Source organism: Ceratosolen solmsi, unplaced genomic scaffold (assembly GCF_000503995.2).
Source record: "Ceratosolen solmsi marchali unplaced genomic scaffold, CerSol_1.0 scaffold28, whole genome shotgun sequence".
In the NCBI taxonomy this organism is placed as follows: domain Eukaryota; kingdom Metazoa; phylum Arthropoda; class Insecta; order Hymenoptera; family Agaonidae; genus Ceratosolen; species Ceratosolen solmsi.
The window spans coordinates 2,298,096-2,316,500 of NW_011948429.1; the positions used below are offsets into that span (position 1 = coordinate 2,298,096).

Here is an 18,405-nt window from a genome sequence, read left to right on the forward strand (position 1 = left end):
GATATGCCTTAATGTGACTTTAATTCCATAGTGCGATTATCGAAACTTTTCAAGCCATGTCGATTATATTTGGGAAAATTGTCGTCGAAAGCAACGGGAATCCACATTTCATACTTTGTTGGTATTTTAAATATTTAGTAAATAGTACAAAGCGATGCCCTACAATTCGTTAAACATTATAATAAATATCTTTTAAAATTGTAAATCATGATCGTAATGAAGCAAACTATCATTAATTACAGATAATAATTTTGCTTTACAAAAGTGTGGTTGGTGAACAATTCGTCAATGTTAGTTCTCTACGTTTGTTACTTTTGTTATTTTCCAGTATATTAATTGTGCGAGAAATCGAGCGTCGCTTTGCACTTTTTGATCTTTATTTCCTTTATTCATCGAGAGAAATGTCAAATGTAAGTATAACAATGATTAGTCTGAAGCGTTTGAATCATCACATACGTAAAACGATATTGTTATTGACTTGTGATAGTTCTTAAAATGACTAAATAATGAATTGAATTTGAAAAAAAAAAAAAACAAAAAAAAAAATCCTGTGCCTTTTGTTAACAAGGAGATCAGTGATTACTTTCAATTTTTATTGACGTAATTTTTTTTTTATTATTTTCATATTATATGTGACTCGTGTACCCTTCCTCATAAATGATTCACTCGGGAATTAGTTATTGAAAACATTTATTTCATAAATGTGTCGACGCGTTAAGTATAACTGAGCAGTTAATTTAAATTATGTGAAGAAAAAAAAAAAAAAAAAAAAAATGAAAGTTGCAGTTGGAAAATGTTGATAGTTGCATTCGATGTCTTTTAATTAAAATGTAGAAGAAGAGTCAAGTAAACTAACGATTAAAAAAACTTTTAATATGAAAAAAAGCTACCGATCACATTATCAAAGAATTCATGAAAAGATTTCGTTTTACTTGTTGTTAGTAATTCTAATTAATATCAGCTCATACGATATTTTTTATTTAATTAAAAATGTTATTAGTCTCAATTAAATTGATGATCTGGTCATTTCGTACACGATAAGGCCCGTCACAAATCTTTGAAAATACTTTGCTTAATGGTTACACAAGTAATAGACAAAACAAGATTTGAATATTGAATTAAAATAAATTAATTAACGATGAGAAAATTAACAAACAGACAATATTATTATTATTATTAAACGAATATGGAAGAGAATGAAGTAAGAACAATCGCGCTTATAAATTTCCGGCGCAGCTTGGGTGCACACCAGCCACCAGAAGACCTCATATACATATTATAACATTATATTAAGGTGCTAGTACTTTGTTATATATATATGTGTGTGTGTGTGCGTGTGCGTGTGTGTGCGCGCGTGTGTTTAAAAATAAAATGTTATAAAAAAAAAAAGATAAAAAAGGTCAATGTGTGTTTTGATTATTAATGATGAAAAATTACCGATAGTACAGATTATAAATATATAGTTGATGATTAAAAAGTGTAGATTATTAAAAGTCTGTTTTCTTATTAATAAATGTAAAAATATCCCAGCAAGCGGGTGTGTCAAAGAGGCTTTGTTTTTTAGTTGTAATTCGAAAAAATAATATTAAATCGGTGTTGTCAATCGATTACAAAAAAAGAAGTATATTCCAGGCATGTCAGAAGCATCGTTATTATATACGAATAAATTATATGGTAAATAATATTATTTTACAGTATTAAAAATTGAAGAAAAAAAAAAAGTGAGAGATAGTCGCACACGCATATATACATTAACGTGGTTAATCTATCAAATATTATATCCAAAAAATCGATAGTTAATAATGAAGAAATGATTCACATTTCATTGAGTGTTTATGTATATATACACATGCATCTGTATATACGTGTGTATGAATGCGGGTCGACGTTCTCTGAATTTTCTCGCGAGTGAGTGAGAAAAAAAATTAATCAAAGTTAGACTCAACTTGGCCATGTGGAGCATTTTTGTTAGTTAAATTAAAAAGAAAAGAAAATGGTGCTGCTGTGCGGATCTATGAAGATGGATGTTTTTGCGTCTAATGATTAATAGAAAAAAGGGCGATCGAAAACATTCTTTATTTTATTTTTTTTTCTTTTTTTTTTTTTTACCGATAAAATGTTTACAAAAAATAATGAAAATGTGTGTATCGCATGTAAATTTAGTGATCGAAAAGAGATTATTCGTGATAACTACTTGCATATTTGTTAGTGAAATTGAAGTAAAGTACAATTTCAATATTGTTCTGTCTAACAAAATTTCGTTCTCTTTCGCTTTGAACTGAAAGCAAATTGAATTTACTATAGAGAAATGTCAGGATAATATGTTGAAAATAATGAGTATAAATTGTTTCATCGACTATCGTATTATTTTTATAGGATAATTTTTTGTTATTCAAAACTTTCTTAATATTAGTTTTATTGTCCTTCTTCCATTTAATAATTTAGAACATAATTAAGCTAAAATAATCATTATTTTACATAGGAGATTTTAAGAAAGAATTGTTACTGTAGAGATGGGAACATGGAACGAAATAATATTAAAAAGAAAATACATGGTGAGAACAATTTTCAATGAAATTGATTCATAATTATATTAATGAATTAATAATTAATATATGCAAAGGGTTGGACGGCATTTTGAGCAAATTTTTTTCGCGAGCAGCTTCGGCACGTTCGACCCGACGTTTCCTAATATCTCAATAAAGTTGTAATTTTAGGATATTTCGTTTCTTAATTTTTTTCACATTTATAGTAAAAATAAGAACGCGACGCGTTGCCACCCATACTTTCCTAACTTTTTGTCTTTTTTTTTTTTTTTATGTCTTTATAACCGGAATGATGGAAGTGATGCAAATAAATAAAACATTTTTTCATTGATTTTTGTACTTTTTTCATATAAATAGTTTATTTTTCATTTTTTACTTTATACGTGTATAACTGGTAGGCGCATAATCAATCTATATACAAACAAATTTGAATGGAAGTTTAACATCGACGTAATTTTTCCATATGTATATAATATATGTATAATATTAACGTTTACTATATACGTCTGTGTGTGTATATATATATGTTTGCATGTATATTTATATGATTATATATATAAATTATCATTTAAATACACATGTGTGTGTATATATATATATGTTTGCATGTATATTTATATGATTATATATATATATATATAATCATTTAAATACATATGTGTATATATATATAAATATAATTTTTTTTTAAGTATAAGAATAAAATAAGTGTTCCACAGGCACAAGTCGCCGAGAAAAAATATTTTCGTGGGGGCGGAGGAAGGTATAATTGTATGAGACGAAAAAGAGAGCCTACAAGTGTAATATTTATCGTAATAATCATAATAATAATCATAATCGTAAATAATAATAATAATTATAAATTATATGTATATTTTTTTTCTTTTTTATAAATTTTGTCGAAATGAAAACGTTAAATACGTTTTGGAGGGAAAGAAAAAATGAATAATGAAACAACTATTTTTTATTTTTTTTGTGTACGTCACATATGCACATATGCGTGCTCGACGTTACGTACGCGCAAATATGCATATGAACATTATTTAAGCACCAGAGATACCATGAGGGTCATCTCGAATTTGCGATAAATTCTTCTATTATACTCTCTAAAATTCGTTTTCACTTTATTTATTATTTCATGTTCGTATTCCGTTATCATTTATTATCATTGACAGAATCGACACGCGCACGCAGACAACACGCTGCCCCTGACTCACCTTCGCCTTGTCATTAACAATTGAATGTAATCGAGTGTAAAGTACACATTAATGTATGCACATACACGAGCAGACATATTCATGAAATTCGAATTTTGATGATTTCAATTTTTTATTTGTAAAAGAATTTTTTTTTTAATGTTGTCTAAATGTGAGATGAACAAAAAATATGTATACCGGGGAGGTGCGCACCCAATCATGTCGCACATGATTTTTTCTTCTTTTTTTTTCATTTATTTAAATCTTTTTGAATCCGTGTCAAATTAAAAAAAAAACAACTCACAAAGATGAATCGAGCAAATTCCAAGACTCTGAGGTCTTTCTAACTACCTACGGCCGCTTAATGTTGCTTAATGCGCGTCACCGCATTTTTTTTTTTATTTTTTTTTATTTCGAGTATTTTAAAGTGAGGGGCAACTGTGCCGTTCGCGAATTAACAGTTTATACATTAGGGTCGGATTTCTCGAAATACGAGAAAAGGCTATCCAGAAAAGAAAACGAGAGGGATAAAAAGATTTAGCGTCAGGTACACAAAACTACGATAGACGCACAACATTCCCGTTATTTCTTACTGACTCTCCCTATTATATTCAAAATGTTTCAGCGACGAATGATCGAAAGATCTATGAAAGCTATTATATTGCTGCGTAATTCGAAATAATTGATAATAAGAGTAATTATATAATAGTTATTCTTAACACATTATAACAACCAATGTTAACTTCGGTTTAAATAAATAAGTTTTCTTTTTATCGTCGTTAAATGATTTTTCGAAATGATCTTAAGCTACACAAGGACACTACTAGTTTGCGCATGAAAAATTCTTTTACAACGTAACGTTTTTCAAGATTCATTACTATAAAAATTAAATCCTTGTTAATAATTTTGGAGAATGCCGTACGTTTCGTATAAAACGTCATAAACAAAAAAATTAATATATAAAGGCAATATCTATGTACGTATGGTAATGTATACATAAACGCAACTTGCGTGTACATAATGAAAAATGGGTGTTTTTAATAAACATTACATTATACAGGAAACTTTAGAGAGGAAAAAAAATGTAAAAAAATATATACGCATGTATATATATATATATATATATATACATATGCATGTGCATGTGTTCGTACATATGCATGGGCATGTGTACGTACATATGTGCATAGTTTCGCACATATCTGCATGTATGTATGTATGTATGTGCGTGGTATGCGCGCGCGCGCGCGCGCGTGTGTGTGTGTGTATACATATGCACATTCGCTTAATTAAGAAAAATAATAATAAAAACATGACTGTAATAAATAAATCTGTGCAAAATATGAAGAGAAAATCATAATAACAACAATAATAATAATAATAATAATAATAATAATAATAATAATAATAATAATGAATATAAAATTCAATAATAATAATTAAAAGTGGATATGTTTATCGATGATTTTCTAAATGTTGAGGCGAAGTGGGAAACGGGTAAATAGAGGCCTCGAGTCCCATCTTCATGCTCAATCCACTGGAAAATCGTCGTCAAACTTTCCTCCTTCCATCAGGTTACGTGTGCGTATGCGTCTTCGTATGTGAATTGGATTAGGTTGGGTTGGACTTTCCGTGACTATCTGTCTGTGTGTGTGTGTGTGTGTGTGCGCGAGAGTAGATGATGGGGTTCCAGGAGCTAGGGGGCTCTGAGGAGGGTGAACAGGTTAAATGAATGATTTTCAAGATAAGAGAACTAACCTGTACCGCGGGCTCGCGCTTCGCGCCGGTAAAAATGGATTTACCGGGGCGCGCTCACGTGTCCCCCGCGGTGGCCCGCTCACGATAGAGCGCCGGCCCTCTGATAAGGGTGCTGCCGAATCTGGCCGAAGTGCCTGCGCTGCTTCGCAGCGGCTGCCGCACCTGTTCGCCGGAAAACACACATACGATCACAATTGGGGAGATGGGGAGGTGGGCGCGTGCGCGTGCGGACTTCCTCTCTCCGCGATGAGGCTCCCTGGACCAGGGCCCTCCCCTCGCCTCCTCGCGTCGCCGGGGACCACAATGCCGCGACCGACACCATCACGTCCACCCGCGGGGAGCTGGGGGAGGGGCGGAGGTGCTCGTCCTTTACGAGACTCTCATACTTACGCTTATTAGACATTATGTATGCATACGCACATGTATTATATTAATATTGATAGTTAAGTAAGAGTATGGCGGTTTCTTGCGACTTATATGCTAAAATACTTATGAAATACAATTGTGTAATGTTAGCTCGATATTTTTATCGAAAAAATTTCTCCTCCGCTAGACTTGGACACTAATGCCGTTCTTATAACTATGTTTACATTTTACGAGTCTTCTCACCCAATTATATATGGCGACGGGCTTATATATTTTAAAGTCGATTCTTAATTGATATAAAGCAAAAAAATAATAAATAAAATATAACCTCAATCTTTTCCTAAAATGAGTGTTCTGAGCATTTATAGCTGAATCTTTTGAGTGTATAGTATCGCGGGCGCGCTTACGTCTGTCTTTATTTAATATGTATGTGCGAATGGTGGTTGAGTTTTCGCGTATATACTCATGTTCGATGGAAAAAAAAACATAAAAATAAGTTAAAATTTGTTTAAAAACATAAACGCATACTACCAACTATTAATTAATAAGTAATGATGAACATTAGATATACATACACCCATACATTTAATACACGCGCGCGCGCGAGCACGCACGCACGCACGCACGCACACACACACACACACACACACACACACACACCAACCCACACACAGATACAGAGACAGACACACGTGTATGTATAATTTTAATCATTTATCGAGAGAAAGTCATGTTTATGCTGCTACATATCTACTCGAAATTTACATACGTCGATTAGAATAAAACTCAATATCTCTATTCGCGCCATTAAGTTTGCGTATAGAGGCGGAAGTGTCTGTTATATATATATATATATATATATATATATATATATCAGTAAAATTAAATGACCGTAAAAAATAATAATATACATAAATTGCACTTACAATACGCCCTTCTCTTTTCTCTTTTCTCTTTTCTCTTCTTTCTCTCTCTCTCTCAATTTCCACCAATTTCTACCAATGTCCACGGGCTCTCGATCACAAAATCGGCATTTCTTGAATCCACAGATATTTCACGGTATGTAAGAAAATTGTAAAAAAAGAATAATTTAAAATGCCACTATCCGCGATAAACAACAGTATTACATTGAAATTACGCTTATATAGTGTAAAACTAACGCACTTTCCAAGTAAAAATGCCGTCACACAAAGCTTTATAATATCGAGTCTTTATGTTCTTTTTTAATTATAAAATTATTGAAGCATCGTTTTACAGTAGATAACCAAATATTGTTAACAATTTCTAGTTTATCCGTGGTGGATCGCTAAAGTCTAACGTTCGAATTTTTGAGCGGGAGCACGATATCGGCAAGTATACGCTAGAACCATTAGTTCCGAAAACAATTTTATAATCAATAAAGTTTGGTCCCTGGGCGTGCGTTTTGCGCGTTTTATTCTTTATGTTATTACTTTCTTATACCGTATAGTTTTCTATTTAAGTTGTTATTTCTTGTCTGAGTACGCAGACACGCAAAAACGGAATAAAACAACTCCTACGCGATTCTCGTCTTTTTTCTTCGTCTTTGATATATGTACATATATCTATCTTCCTATCTGCTTACCAGTTATTCTTATCTACACTAATATAATCATGCGAGAAAATCTTTCGCATATTATTATTTCGCGATAACAAAAATATATTTCATTTTTTTTATATTATTTTTGGTAAAATGTATTATTAAGGTATCAAATGCATTCGATTTATATAAAAAGCGAATAATTTTTTAAGCTAAGCCACTATCCTTGCGATTCAAGAATAAAATCTAAGAAAAAAACATAATTCGATTTTAATTTTAAAGCAATCTATATGCACATATAAATCGAATAAAAACATCTGTCACTCTATCTTTTTCAAAACTACTTGCAATTAATATTTTAATAACCGAAATAATACGTTACCTACAAAAGTATGTATATGCATATGTGTATATATATACACATATATATAAATACACACACACACACACACACACACACACACAAACACACACCTACCTGTTTAAATAAATAGTTGATTAGTTATAAATTGTTTTAATTTTCAAAGTATTAGTATACCTTTAATATAATAAAACGGAATCATTTAGGATGAGCGAAGGTTACAGGATAAATAGAAAAAGAATCAGCGTGTATTGGATTATTTGGCAAAAAAATTATTAATCGCGAAAAATAAATTGTAATATATAATATTAGAAGACTATGAAACGAGTCCTGTGAATTTAAGTAAGTTTGTAACGTAAAAGAGGCAGACCGATGTGCTATGCTTTGTTAGTAGTCGTTGTTTTAGTCGCATTTTATTGTTATTCCTCAACATTTTTTCAACCCTAGGGATAATCTCTTTTATATCTTAGCTACGGATTCTAGTGTCACTTGCAACATTCTTTATTTATTTTTAGATTATTGATTGCCTCTAGTAAAAGAACCTCTACTCAAAATCTTCGTTAAATTATCGTTTTTTATTTTAGAGTTGTGCCTTTAATAAAATAAAATAAAAAATAAAAAAATAAAAAAAAAAAAAAAGAAATTATCAAAAACAGGAATAGAACAAAACGTAGTATATTTCTCAAGTGAATTAATAATTGAGTTAATGGAAGTGAAACAAAATTGACGAATGCAAAATATGAAAAAGTTACATTAAAACCATCACCGATTAAGACGAGCAAAAATTATTAATACTATGATTAGAAAAGAAGAAAATCCAAAATTAAAATTAAGATGTATGTGTAATTATTTCGCGAATAACACAAGACAATGTTTTTTTAATTGGGAGTACAAATATCGATTAATTTCTAACAATATCAATAGTTGAGCTTTTCATATCCCGATTCACTTACGCATCTAAGTTTATCTAAGTTTACGGACAAACAAAAGTCTCAATATAATCTAATCTCTTTTAACTAAAGTATATCTCTTATTTTAATTATATATCTCATTTATTTGTTTATATAAATATACGAATATATAGTATACTTGCGCACACAATTTTGCGTTATTTTTTTAAATTAATATAATATGCATTTCATAACTAAATTATACTATATTGATATTACGTATAATTAAATCTATAACAATTATGAATGGCCTTTGATTATTGCATTGAGTGATGCACGTTGTAGTCGTTTTGCCCTAAAAAAATCGTTGAAATAACCATCGAATCCGTTACATTATTTCTTAACTCAGACTGTTTAATGATTACGTCTTTCACTTTATGCACAGGCTGGAAAAATATTACAGGCATTTTGAAGAAAAAAAAAAACAAAAAAAAGAAGCACATTATTGGCTTGAATATTATAAATTTTTTTTGTTAAATAAATGAAAATTCAAATGGTTTAATACTAATCAAATGTATCTAATAATTATTCGTTACTCCAAGCAAATTCCTATTCCTATGAGCTTCTATTTTCAATTCAGGTGAATAACGAATTTATAAATTACAAGCCATATTAATTGTGCCTTTGACGTGAAACATAAAAACATTAAAAAGAAAAAGTAAGATAAAGATGAAGAAATAGAAGTGAGAATTATCCACTGACTTCTGTATACTTAATAACATCACGTACAAATAATTTAGAGCTAAGATCTTAATGCTGAATTATATTTCTTTAGGATTTTTCTCCAGCCGGCGTATAATCGTATCGATGAGACGTTAGTTACTATTTCGAGAAACGCGGCGCTCATATTTTTAGATCTACGGTAAAATTGTAAAAGATAAAAACAGAGGCAACTTCATCGTTTTCAGGGCGAAAACGGGCACGCGTGCAAATTCATCGTGGGTAACTGGATACTTCGTTTGCAAAGAACAATAGTAATAAAAATAAAAACGATAATAATAATAATAATAATGATGATAATAATAATAATGATAGTAATAATAGTAATAATAGTAATAATAACGTAAATAGTAAGGTGATTAATAATTTTAATAAGCATATGCCAGATAGCAATAATATGGATAATAATGACGTATGAAAACGTGAATCCGCCTATCATCAAATCTCCACAGCAAGTGAATTAGGCACATTCCTTTTCTTTTTTAATTTGACTACCTCTTCAACTTCCTAATCCCGATTCTCAAATGTACAAATAAAGAAATGTACGACTTTTAAATAATAATGATTAACTCTGCCGAACAAAAAACAATATATCATCGACAATTAGTAATTTGAATTGAAAAACCGCGTACGCTAAATAAGTTGATTTGTAATAAGCATAACTTGTCGAAAGGATTTCGAATTTTTTTTAAAAATTGTCTCCTAATAATCGTCATTGTTCATGCTGGATAAATTCATCCACATCTCAATAATATATTTACAATTTGAAAATCGATGCAGTTACAGTAATAAGAATAGTCAAGAAAAGTAAGATACAAAAAAAAGAGCGAGAGTCACGTACGAAGAGACGAAAAAATATATTCTTTCTCTTTTCTAGGCGCCCGTATCTCCTAACGTTTTGATGGCCGACTCTTGCACGACTGTCGACGCGTTTCTAAATTTAAAACTCGACCTGACTCTTGCGTGTGACTAATAAAGTTCTAAAAACTGCGCGCTGCCGCTGCTACCGTTTGACGGATAGACTTACTTTGCGTACTCTCCCCCTATCTCTCCCACACACGCACACGCACACGCACATGCACACGCACACTCACACGCACACGTACAAAACACGCACAAACACGCACACACAACCTACGTTTGAAAATTTCAAGAATTAAAGTGATTAACGTACGAATTTAATAAAAGTGTAATAATATATATATATATATATATATATATATATATAAAAAAAAAAATTTCCGATACTTGGTTATCGATTCAATACTATTATTTTTTAATTTTTTTTTTTCATACAATTTCAAAACTTAAAAATTGTCATTCATTTATATATATATATATATATACTTTTTTTATTTTGTTATGAGATATTTGCATATTTTTGACGTCTCATTCAGAGTATTTTTAATTGTACTATATACTGTAATTACGTATGACTTTAATAAATTTGTTTAATATTGCACACTTTTAAATTGTCACTACAATTATATTTTCCTTCTTTATAAAATAATGTTTTAATAAGATATAATTATATCCTTATGCGTATCAAAACAGCCGACCATATATTTTTTATATAAGTTTCTAAACGCATTAATGCATAATACACCGAAATATAACCATTTTTGATACTTGTTAATGCAAAATCTTATCCCTCAATCGGTAATCGATTATATCTAACTTTCGTATAGATAACATCGAATAAATAACATTACCGTACTTTATAAGTAGAATTAATGCGTACTCTAGCGTTTTAACGCACAATACACTTATAAAAATATGTTTTCCTTATAAAGGAAAAATTTGACTTTTATATGCTTAAATAGTTGCATTATCGAATAAAATAAATAAAGGATTTAATGTCTAAACCTTTTAACTTGGGCTGTTTGAAAGACGTGTCTTTATGTTTCAATCGATTACCGATTGCCTTTATTGAATAGAAAAATTATAATATACGACTGTCGTATTTATAACTTTGCCTTTATTCTGCCTCAGCGTCCCTATATTTTATGCATTTCAAGGTTAATATGAAAATTTTTTGAAATTCAGAAAAGACTTTAGACTAGTAGCTCTTATGCAAAAATTGAATTGCAAAAAAGAAAATGCGAGATATTAGAAATGATTTTGTAAACTCAAACTCAAACTCAACTAAAGACATGATTGTCATGTATTGAATTTTTGTAGTCATAATATCGCTCTATCGCATTTTTTTTTCCTTTCTTTTTCTTTTGTTATTATTTTTGTAAATCGCTTACAAAAATTATTACTCATTTCTTATTCGCAAAAAGAATATAGCTGTAGTCATAAGATCGAATTACATTGCTGCGCCGCTGGTAAAAACAACTACTTGAAATAAAAAAAATAAGAAATAAAAAAGTTTGTGCTTTAAAGAAATACTGTGTCACTGAATAGACTGTACGTACAACCGAATGAATAAATTGAGTAATTTGTTTCATATTCCAATAATAATAGCTCGAACGCATGGGCAAATGTACGTTTGTCAATGGCCTTTGTGCCTTTTGCATCGATCCACTTTAACGAAAAGACAACGTGCGATCCTTCAACGCACGTGGCGAATTCGCGTTAGTACGTACGTATACGTACACTAATAACGTAACACGCGCAAGTGAAAGTGTGTGACGTCTGTGTATTGAATGTGTACGTGTTATGCAGTGCAACGCTAAAACTCAAAACTGACGAACAGCGACTAGTAATTGACTGATTCAGCTATTATTGCGCGCTCCCCGGACGACGCCTACTAGCTTCGGTTCCCCCTTCGCTCATTCTTTTTTCTTCATTTTGTTTTTTGTTTTTTGTTTTATTTAGTATTGTTTTTTGTCTTTGTTTTTGTTTATGTTTTTACTTCGGCATAACTCGAGCTCTGATATGAATAAGTTCGCATAAGCCCGTCAACTTCGATACTTCATTCGCATACCGAAGTTCCTCGATATGGCCATCGCACGATCAAAGCGTCGAACTTCCCTTGGAATCCACACGGGCATGCGCTTGTGGCTTTTGCTTCAATACTGACGAGCATCATTCGGATTTTCATCGTCACGAATTCAAGAATTAAAGGCGAGGTTCTTGGCGACGAGCGAACGATGCCTACATCATCCTATTCTACCTGCCTGCGTCTTATAATCAACTGGATTATAACGACGCGATACTATCATTAATACGTAACTAACTTTCCACTCTTATCTATGTATATGCGTATAATATATTACTATGTATTATATCTGCCAGCTTTCGATCGCTATTAATAAGAATCTCGTCGAACGTTTCCGTCGCTCACGGCTTCGAGTAAAGCGCGGATATATTTGTCTGCTCTTTAACATCAACGATTGCGAACAAAATTGACGTTTGGCGAAATTCTCACCAAGTAAGAAGATAATGGCACTAAACGATCGATAATAAAATCGAAGCTGCTAAAATAATATAAAAATTACGAATCATTTAGTCAATTTTCCACCTGCCCTTTTTTTTTTCAGCGTCATTTCCTTCCGTTTGCCAAGCAAAAAATAAAATAAAATTCTAAAATTATTTAAAGATATATAGTACGATATGATTCCGCTCCAATCTACATAAGTGAACACACACACACACACACACACACACACACACACACACACACACACACACACACACATATATTTGTTGTTGTTGTTGTTGTTGTTGTTGTTGTTGTTGTTGCTGTTGTTGTTATTAACCTTTCGAGGAGCAAGTCTCACGTGCATAGTTTGAAACGTGCGGTAGTGTACATTGAAAATCAGTACACGTAAAATCAATTGCTATTACATAAAAACTATATGTCCAATATAAAATCTATCTAAATTAACTTAATCATCTTAATATACTCTTACAAAACTTATTTAAAACAGTCGAATTGTTTTGTTTTGTTTTTTTTTTTGCATTTTTTGTTTTAAAATTTTTTTTATTTTCATTCCGTTTGAAAGGGAAATGCACTTGCATTGGGGATCCAATTCGATTTGCGGTGTACTTTTTCAATGCAGACGCAATTAATTCATCTCTCGAAATAAAGCGTAAGGTGAAGTTTATGCGAAAAACAATATTGTCAAATAAACTTCGCGCTTTATTCACTTCTAGATTCTTAAAAAAATATATAGAATGTGAAAGAACAAAAGATAGTAGGGCTAAAATAATAGACGAATAGAGAACGATAGATTGAAAGAAAAAAAAAATAATAAATGTAAGCTCTCTGAATTACTTGTACGATAAGCCGTTCGATCGCAGTTGGCCAGTTCAATGTCAACTCATTCTTTCACGCCCAAATCTTTATAAATGTATTTTAATATATTAATAAATATATTTTTATAAATGAAAATGATTGAATAATAGAATAAGATGATGATTAAACGAATTGAAATAATTAGATTGAAAATATCGCGGTTCGTTTGGCCGCTGATGTATGTAAAAGTATTTTAACGATACTTTAAAATGGCTTTTACAAAATGTTTATGACAAAAGATATTTACGATGTATACTCCGCTAAAAGAAATACTAGAGCTTTCAATGGTGCAATGAAAAAATCAAATTTTGTTTTTAAGGGGGAAAAAACGTCGATTTTGTTAGAAATATCCATAAAATAATAGTAAAATGTTCGCCTTCCCTATTTTTATTAATTTTCAAATAGAGTTCAATTTCTCTATTTAATTAATTAAAAACGCGTGATTAATTATTTTCATTGTACTTGCGATCTCGACATTGCACAATTGCTCCTACCAGTCTCACTCTATGCTTTCATAAATTTTTCAAAATAATAAAAGCTAGAAGAATGAGATCGCGAAGCTCTAGAACGAAAGTGCCAAGCAATTCAGAGAGTAATACGAAAGTCTTAAATCTAATGCGCCAATGGCCGCACGATAACGACGAAGATGACGACGACGATGACGACGATGACGACGACGACGACTACGACGACGATGACTACGACGACGACGATGACGACGACGTCGATAGTGACGTCGATGACGAGGACGACGACTACGACGAGATGTATACGCGTTACTTTCATTAATGATATACAGCAGAACTTGTTAAACAGTACTTTTTGTGTATTTTTACCGATTATTCGAAACTCTATTAATTACTAGTGTAATCTAATCAAAGTCACACTGGTGTTGTTAAATTATTTATCAGTTTTAAAGCGAAGAGTTACAATCGGCCGCATCCTACTGTATATCATTAGAAATAATAATCTATAATAAGTATAAATAGTATAGGCGTACGAGAAAGATGTGGTGATGGCGATGGCATAAACATCGACAATCTATATCATCACTATCACTATCACCATCATCATCAACATCATCATCGTCATTGTCGTCGTCGTCGTCGTCGTCGTCGTCGTCGTCGTCGTCGTCGTCGTCGTCGTCGTCGTCGTCGTCGTCGTCGTCGTCGTCGTCGTCGTCGTCGTCGTCGTCGTCGTCGTCGTCGTCGTCGTCGTCGTCGTCGTCGTCGTCGTCGTCGTCGTCGTCGTCGTCGTCGTCGTCGTCGTCGTCGTCGTCGTCGTCGTCGTCGTCGTCGTCGTCGTCGTCGTCGTCGTCGTCGTCGTCGTCGTCGTCGTCGTCGTCGTCGTCGTCGTCGTCGTCGTCGTCGTCGTCGTCGTCGTCGTCGTCGTCGTCGTCGTCGTCGTCGTCGTCGTCGTCGTCGTCGTCGTCGTCGTCGTCGTCGTCGTCGTCGTCGTCGTCGTCGTCGTCGTCGTCGTCGTCGTCGTCGTCGTCGTCGTCGTCGTCGTCGTCGTCGTCGTCGTCGTCGTCGTCGTCGTCGTCGTCGTCGTCGTCGTCGTCGTCGTCGTCGTCGTCGTCGTCGTCGTCGTCGTCGTCGTCGTCGTCGTCGTCGTCGTCGTCGTCGTCGTCGTCGTCGTCGTCGTCGTCGTCGTCGTCGTCGTCGTTGTTGTCATTGTTGTCATTGTTTTTGTCGTCGTCGCGGCCATCATTATACAATATCGACGACGACGTTAACAACAACAACAACACCGCAGCAACAGCAGCAGCTTCATCATCATTAACAACAACAACAAGGACGACCACGAGGACGACGACGACAACAACAACAACAACAGCATCAACAGTAATAATGATAACAAGAACGAGAGCAACAGGGCCAGCAAGAGACGTAAGAGCGGAGAGTAATGGAGATGTCGAAGGCGCGCGACTCTTTCTCTCAGCGTCAGCGAGCAAACAACCCACCAGAATGGTCAGCCGTGGTGTACTCGGTGAGCAAGGGCGAGCTGGCGAGGGCTGCGTAATTGGCGTAGTCCGCGTAGGGGGCGTAGATGAGGCCGTGAGGATCGCCCGCGGATAGCAGGGAACCCGGGGGCCCGGAGCCGTTGAGGAGCGAGGCCGCGGTCGTTGGGACGGATATCCTTGGGGAGAGGATAAGGGGCGCGCCCAGGGGTGCGCTCGGGGTCCTCATTGGAGTGCCAAGACCGGGAAGCAGCCGCTGAGTCTCGGCTGCTGCCACGGCCACGCGTCGCCATTCCTCGTCGCAGGCTGCAATGTCAAAGGCTAGGATGAATCGTACTGCTGGGCTCGAGGTCCGGGCACTGAGCGCCCGCGTGGTTGTTAGCCAAGATAATCGTTAGTTTGTGTCTACTTGATCGTGGTCTTCGGGGACGGTTCATTTTATCCCACGACTGAGCTTTTCTTTAAGCATTAAGCTTCTCGGGGCCAGTTCGCATGCCGTCGCAAGCTTTGCAAGTTCAGATCATTGGCAGCGAGCACTCGAATATGATTAATCTGTGCCGTAATGAGATGCCGGGGTACTCTTACTTGACAAAGACTTGGAATTGCCGAAGAGAATGCGCAAAGATTTTTCGTGTAATGATGTTTTAGCGTGACGTTAAGTGACTTACTGTGCTGCTTATCGCTCAACACCATTTTTCAACATTTTTTGTTGTTGTTGTTCTTATTTTGTTTTTGTTTTTGGTTTTTCAAGAAGACAACGATCGGTTTATAGTAGTTATTGAATTTTGACAGCGGAGATCGCGGAAGTAATTGTAATTTGACGTTAAAGGTGTTTGATGTGCACGGCCGAGGGGGGGGGGGGGGGAAGTTACACTCAGTCGATGAAACGATGATCCTCCCGAAGACCTTCACTTACTCTTACGCTAAAACTATGAAATTATTGCAATTTTTTATCATATATTATTTTTGTTTTTGTTTTTGTTTTGTCTTTACAGCGAGTATTAAACAATCAATTTTTAGAAGAAAAATAAAGAGAAAATATATTTGTTATTACTGATTAAAGGAAAATCTTGACTCTATGCATACTATTAATTTGTGACTTAACGTCAATTAGACTTTTCGTTTCTTTTTAGTTCAAATGAGAGCACACGATAGAGAAACACATTATTAATAATTGTGCTGTTGGAAGTATGAAGTAACTAAGTAGAGCTTGGAAGACATTCTTTTAGATTGTCTCGTTGTTATAACATTTTTAAATCGATAAGATTTCCAGGCTGAGTTAGTTCAAATTAGACACAAACTAACAGCGTCAAGTCAATAACCAATGTTACCTGTAGCCGCGGTTACTTTGGTGTTGGAATCTCGGTAGGTTCCGTTAATAATGGCCAGCTCCATCAACTGCCTCTTCTTCAATTCATCTTCCCCGTCGGCTTGCTGAAATTTCACATTATCGTCAAAATTACGTCGCATTAAGGTCAAATAGGATTGCACTTTGGATGAATTTGGGAAAAAGTGTTAATAATTCAAAGAAGTTTAATAGGACTCGGATTATTATTATCTTCTCATCCTATTCTCTAATCTTCTTCCTCTTTTATCCTACTTTCCTCTCGCTCTCGGCCTTCAAACGATACGTACCGCGTAATAAAAATATAAGCAAGCGCCGGCTATACTCGTGAGAACGAGTGGGGGATTGTGTAGTGGGTGACGGGTGGACGGGGTGACCCGCGGTGGCAGGAGGAGGGAGGGGGGAGGAGGAGTGACAAACCCCGGAATGGAAAAAGCGTGCAGGCGCCAAACGAGCCAAGTCGCGTTTATCTCGAGATTGATTTAGTCGCGCTGCTTTGCAGGAGGCGAGGCAAGCCGACGTTATGGAAGATCGGGCATCCGCAATGCCTGGACACATTAGTCACGAACGTTGATCTAACCGAACTATTTGTCGCTTCGTAGGAGGTCCTCGTGCCCCGTGGGCTCGCGTTTCACTTGCTGGAGAATCGTACGGGGCTGCCGTCGCCCACCTCCTGGTGCCATCCTCGGCTGCGGGCAGATCGTGACACCCGCTTATTTTTCGCTTAGTGTTCACAAGCAAAGTGAGGAAGATAAGAGGGGCCGAGGGAGAGAGAACAATGGCAGCAGGACAATCGGGAAGTCCCGAGTGGCTTGGTAGTTTGTCGGAGGCTTTGACGGTATTCTCCATTGACGTTGTTAATCCATTGATTTAAGACGTTGCTTGTTGTGCAAGGCAAGAAGCCGGATCGATATTTTTGTCGTCGCCGTCGTTGTTTTTTGTTTTGTTTATTTAATCCGTAAAGCGAAAGTAAGTTGCTGCTATTCCGCGCGGAAGCTCCTTGCCCAACGTCGTTACCGTTTACACGATTAATTTCCATTAAAAAAAAAAAAAAAAAAAAAAAAAAAAAAAAAAAAACACGAAAAAGGCAGAAAAATTATAGAAAACAGAAGGGGACGAATAACGAACGGAAGAGAATAAATATTGAGCATCGCGAACAATTTGGTTGTTATCGACCGATAAATAACGAACTGGAATTTGAGTTGGCGATCGAAGGGGTGGCAAGGGGGATTAGATCTCAAGAGCGACATCCAATGTCTTTCGTCAATACGCTCCTTACTCCAGGTGCTTTTACCGCTCTCACGGACGCCAATCTATCCGTTAAACGTATGCTTATTATTATTATTATTATTATTATTATTATTATTATTATTATTATTATTATTATTATTATTATTAT

General features: G+C 34.6%; 1 protein-coding gene across 4 annotated transcripts in view; it reads right to left on the bottom strand.

Annotated features, from left to right (window-relative positions):
- how (protein held out wings) overlaps positions 1 to 18,405 on the bottom strand; it is a 100,593-nt gene that overhangs the window by 811 nt on the left and 81,377 nt on the right. Inside the window, exons 5-7 of one of the 4 annotated variants that reach the window (XR_912931.1) lie at positions 16,993 to 17,095; positions 15,665 to 15,967; positions 5,501 to 5,662 (exon numbers count right to left, since the gene is read on the bottom strand). Coding sequence is in view for 2 of the 4 variants with exons in the window: in XM_011501525.1 (XP_011499827.1) it covers positions 5,580 to 5,662; positions 15,665 to 15,982; positions 16,993 to 17,095 (504 nt within the window). In the remaining 2 variants the exon portion in view is untranslated. Of the gene's footprint in view, positions 1 to 5,410; positions 5,663 to 15,534; positions 15,983 to 16,992; positions 17,096 to 18,405 lie in introns of those variants that run through there. The other 3 variants (XR_912930.1, XM_011501525.1, XM_011501526.1) reach the window with 3 other exon arrangements.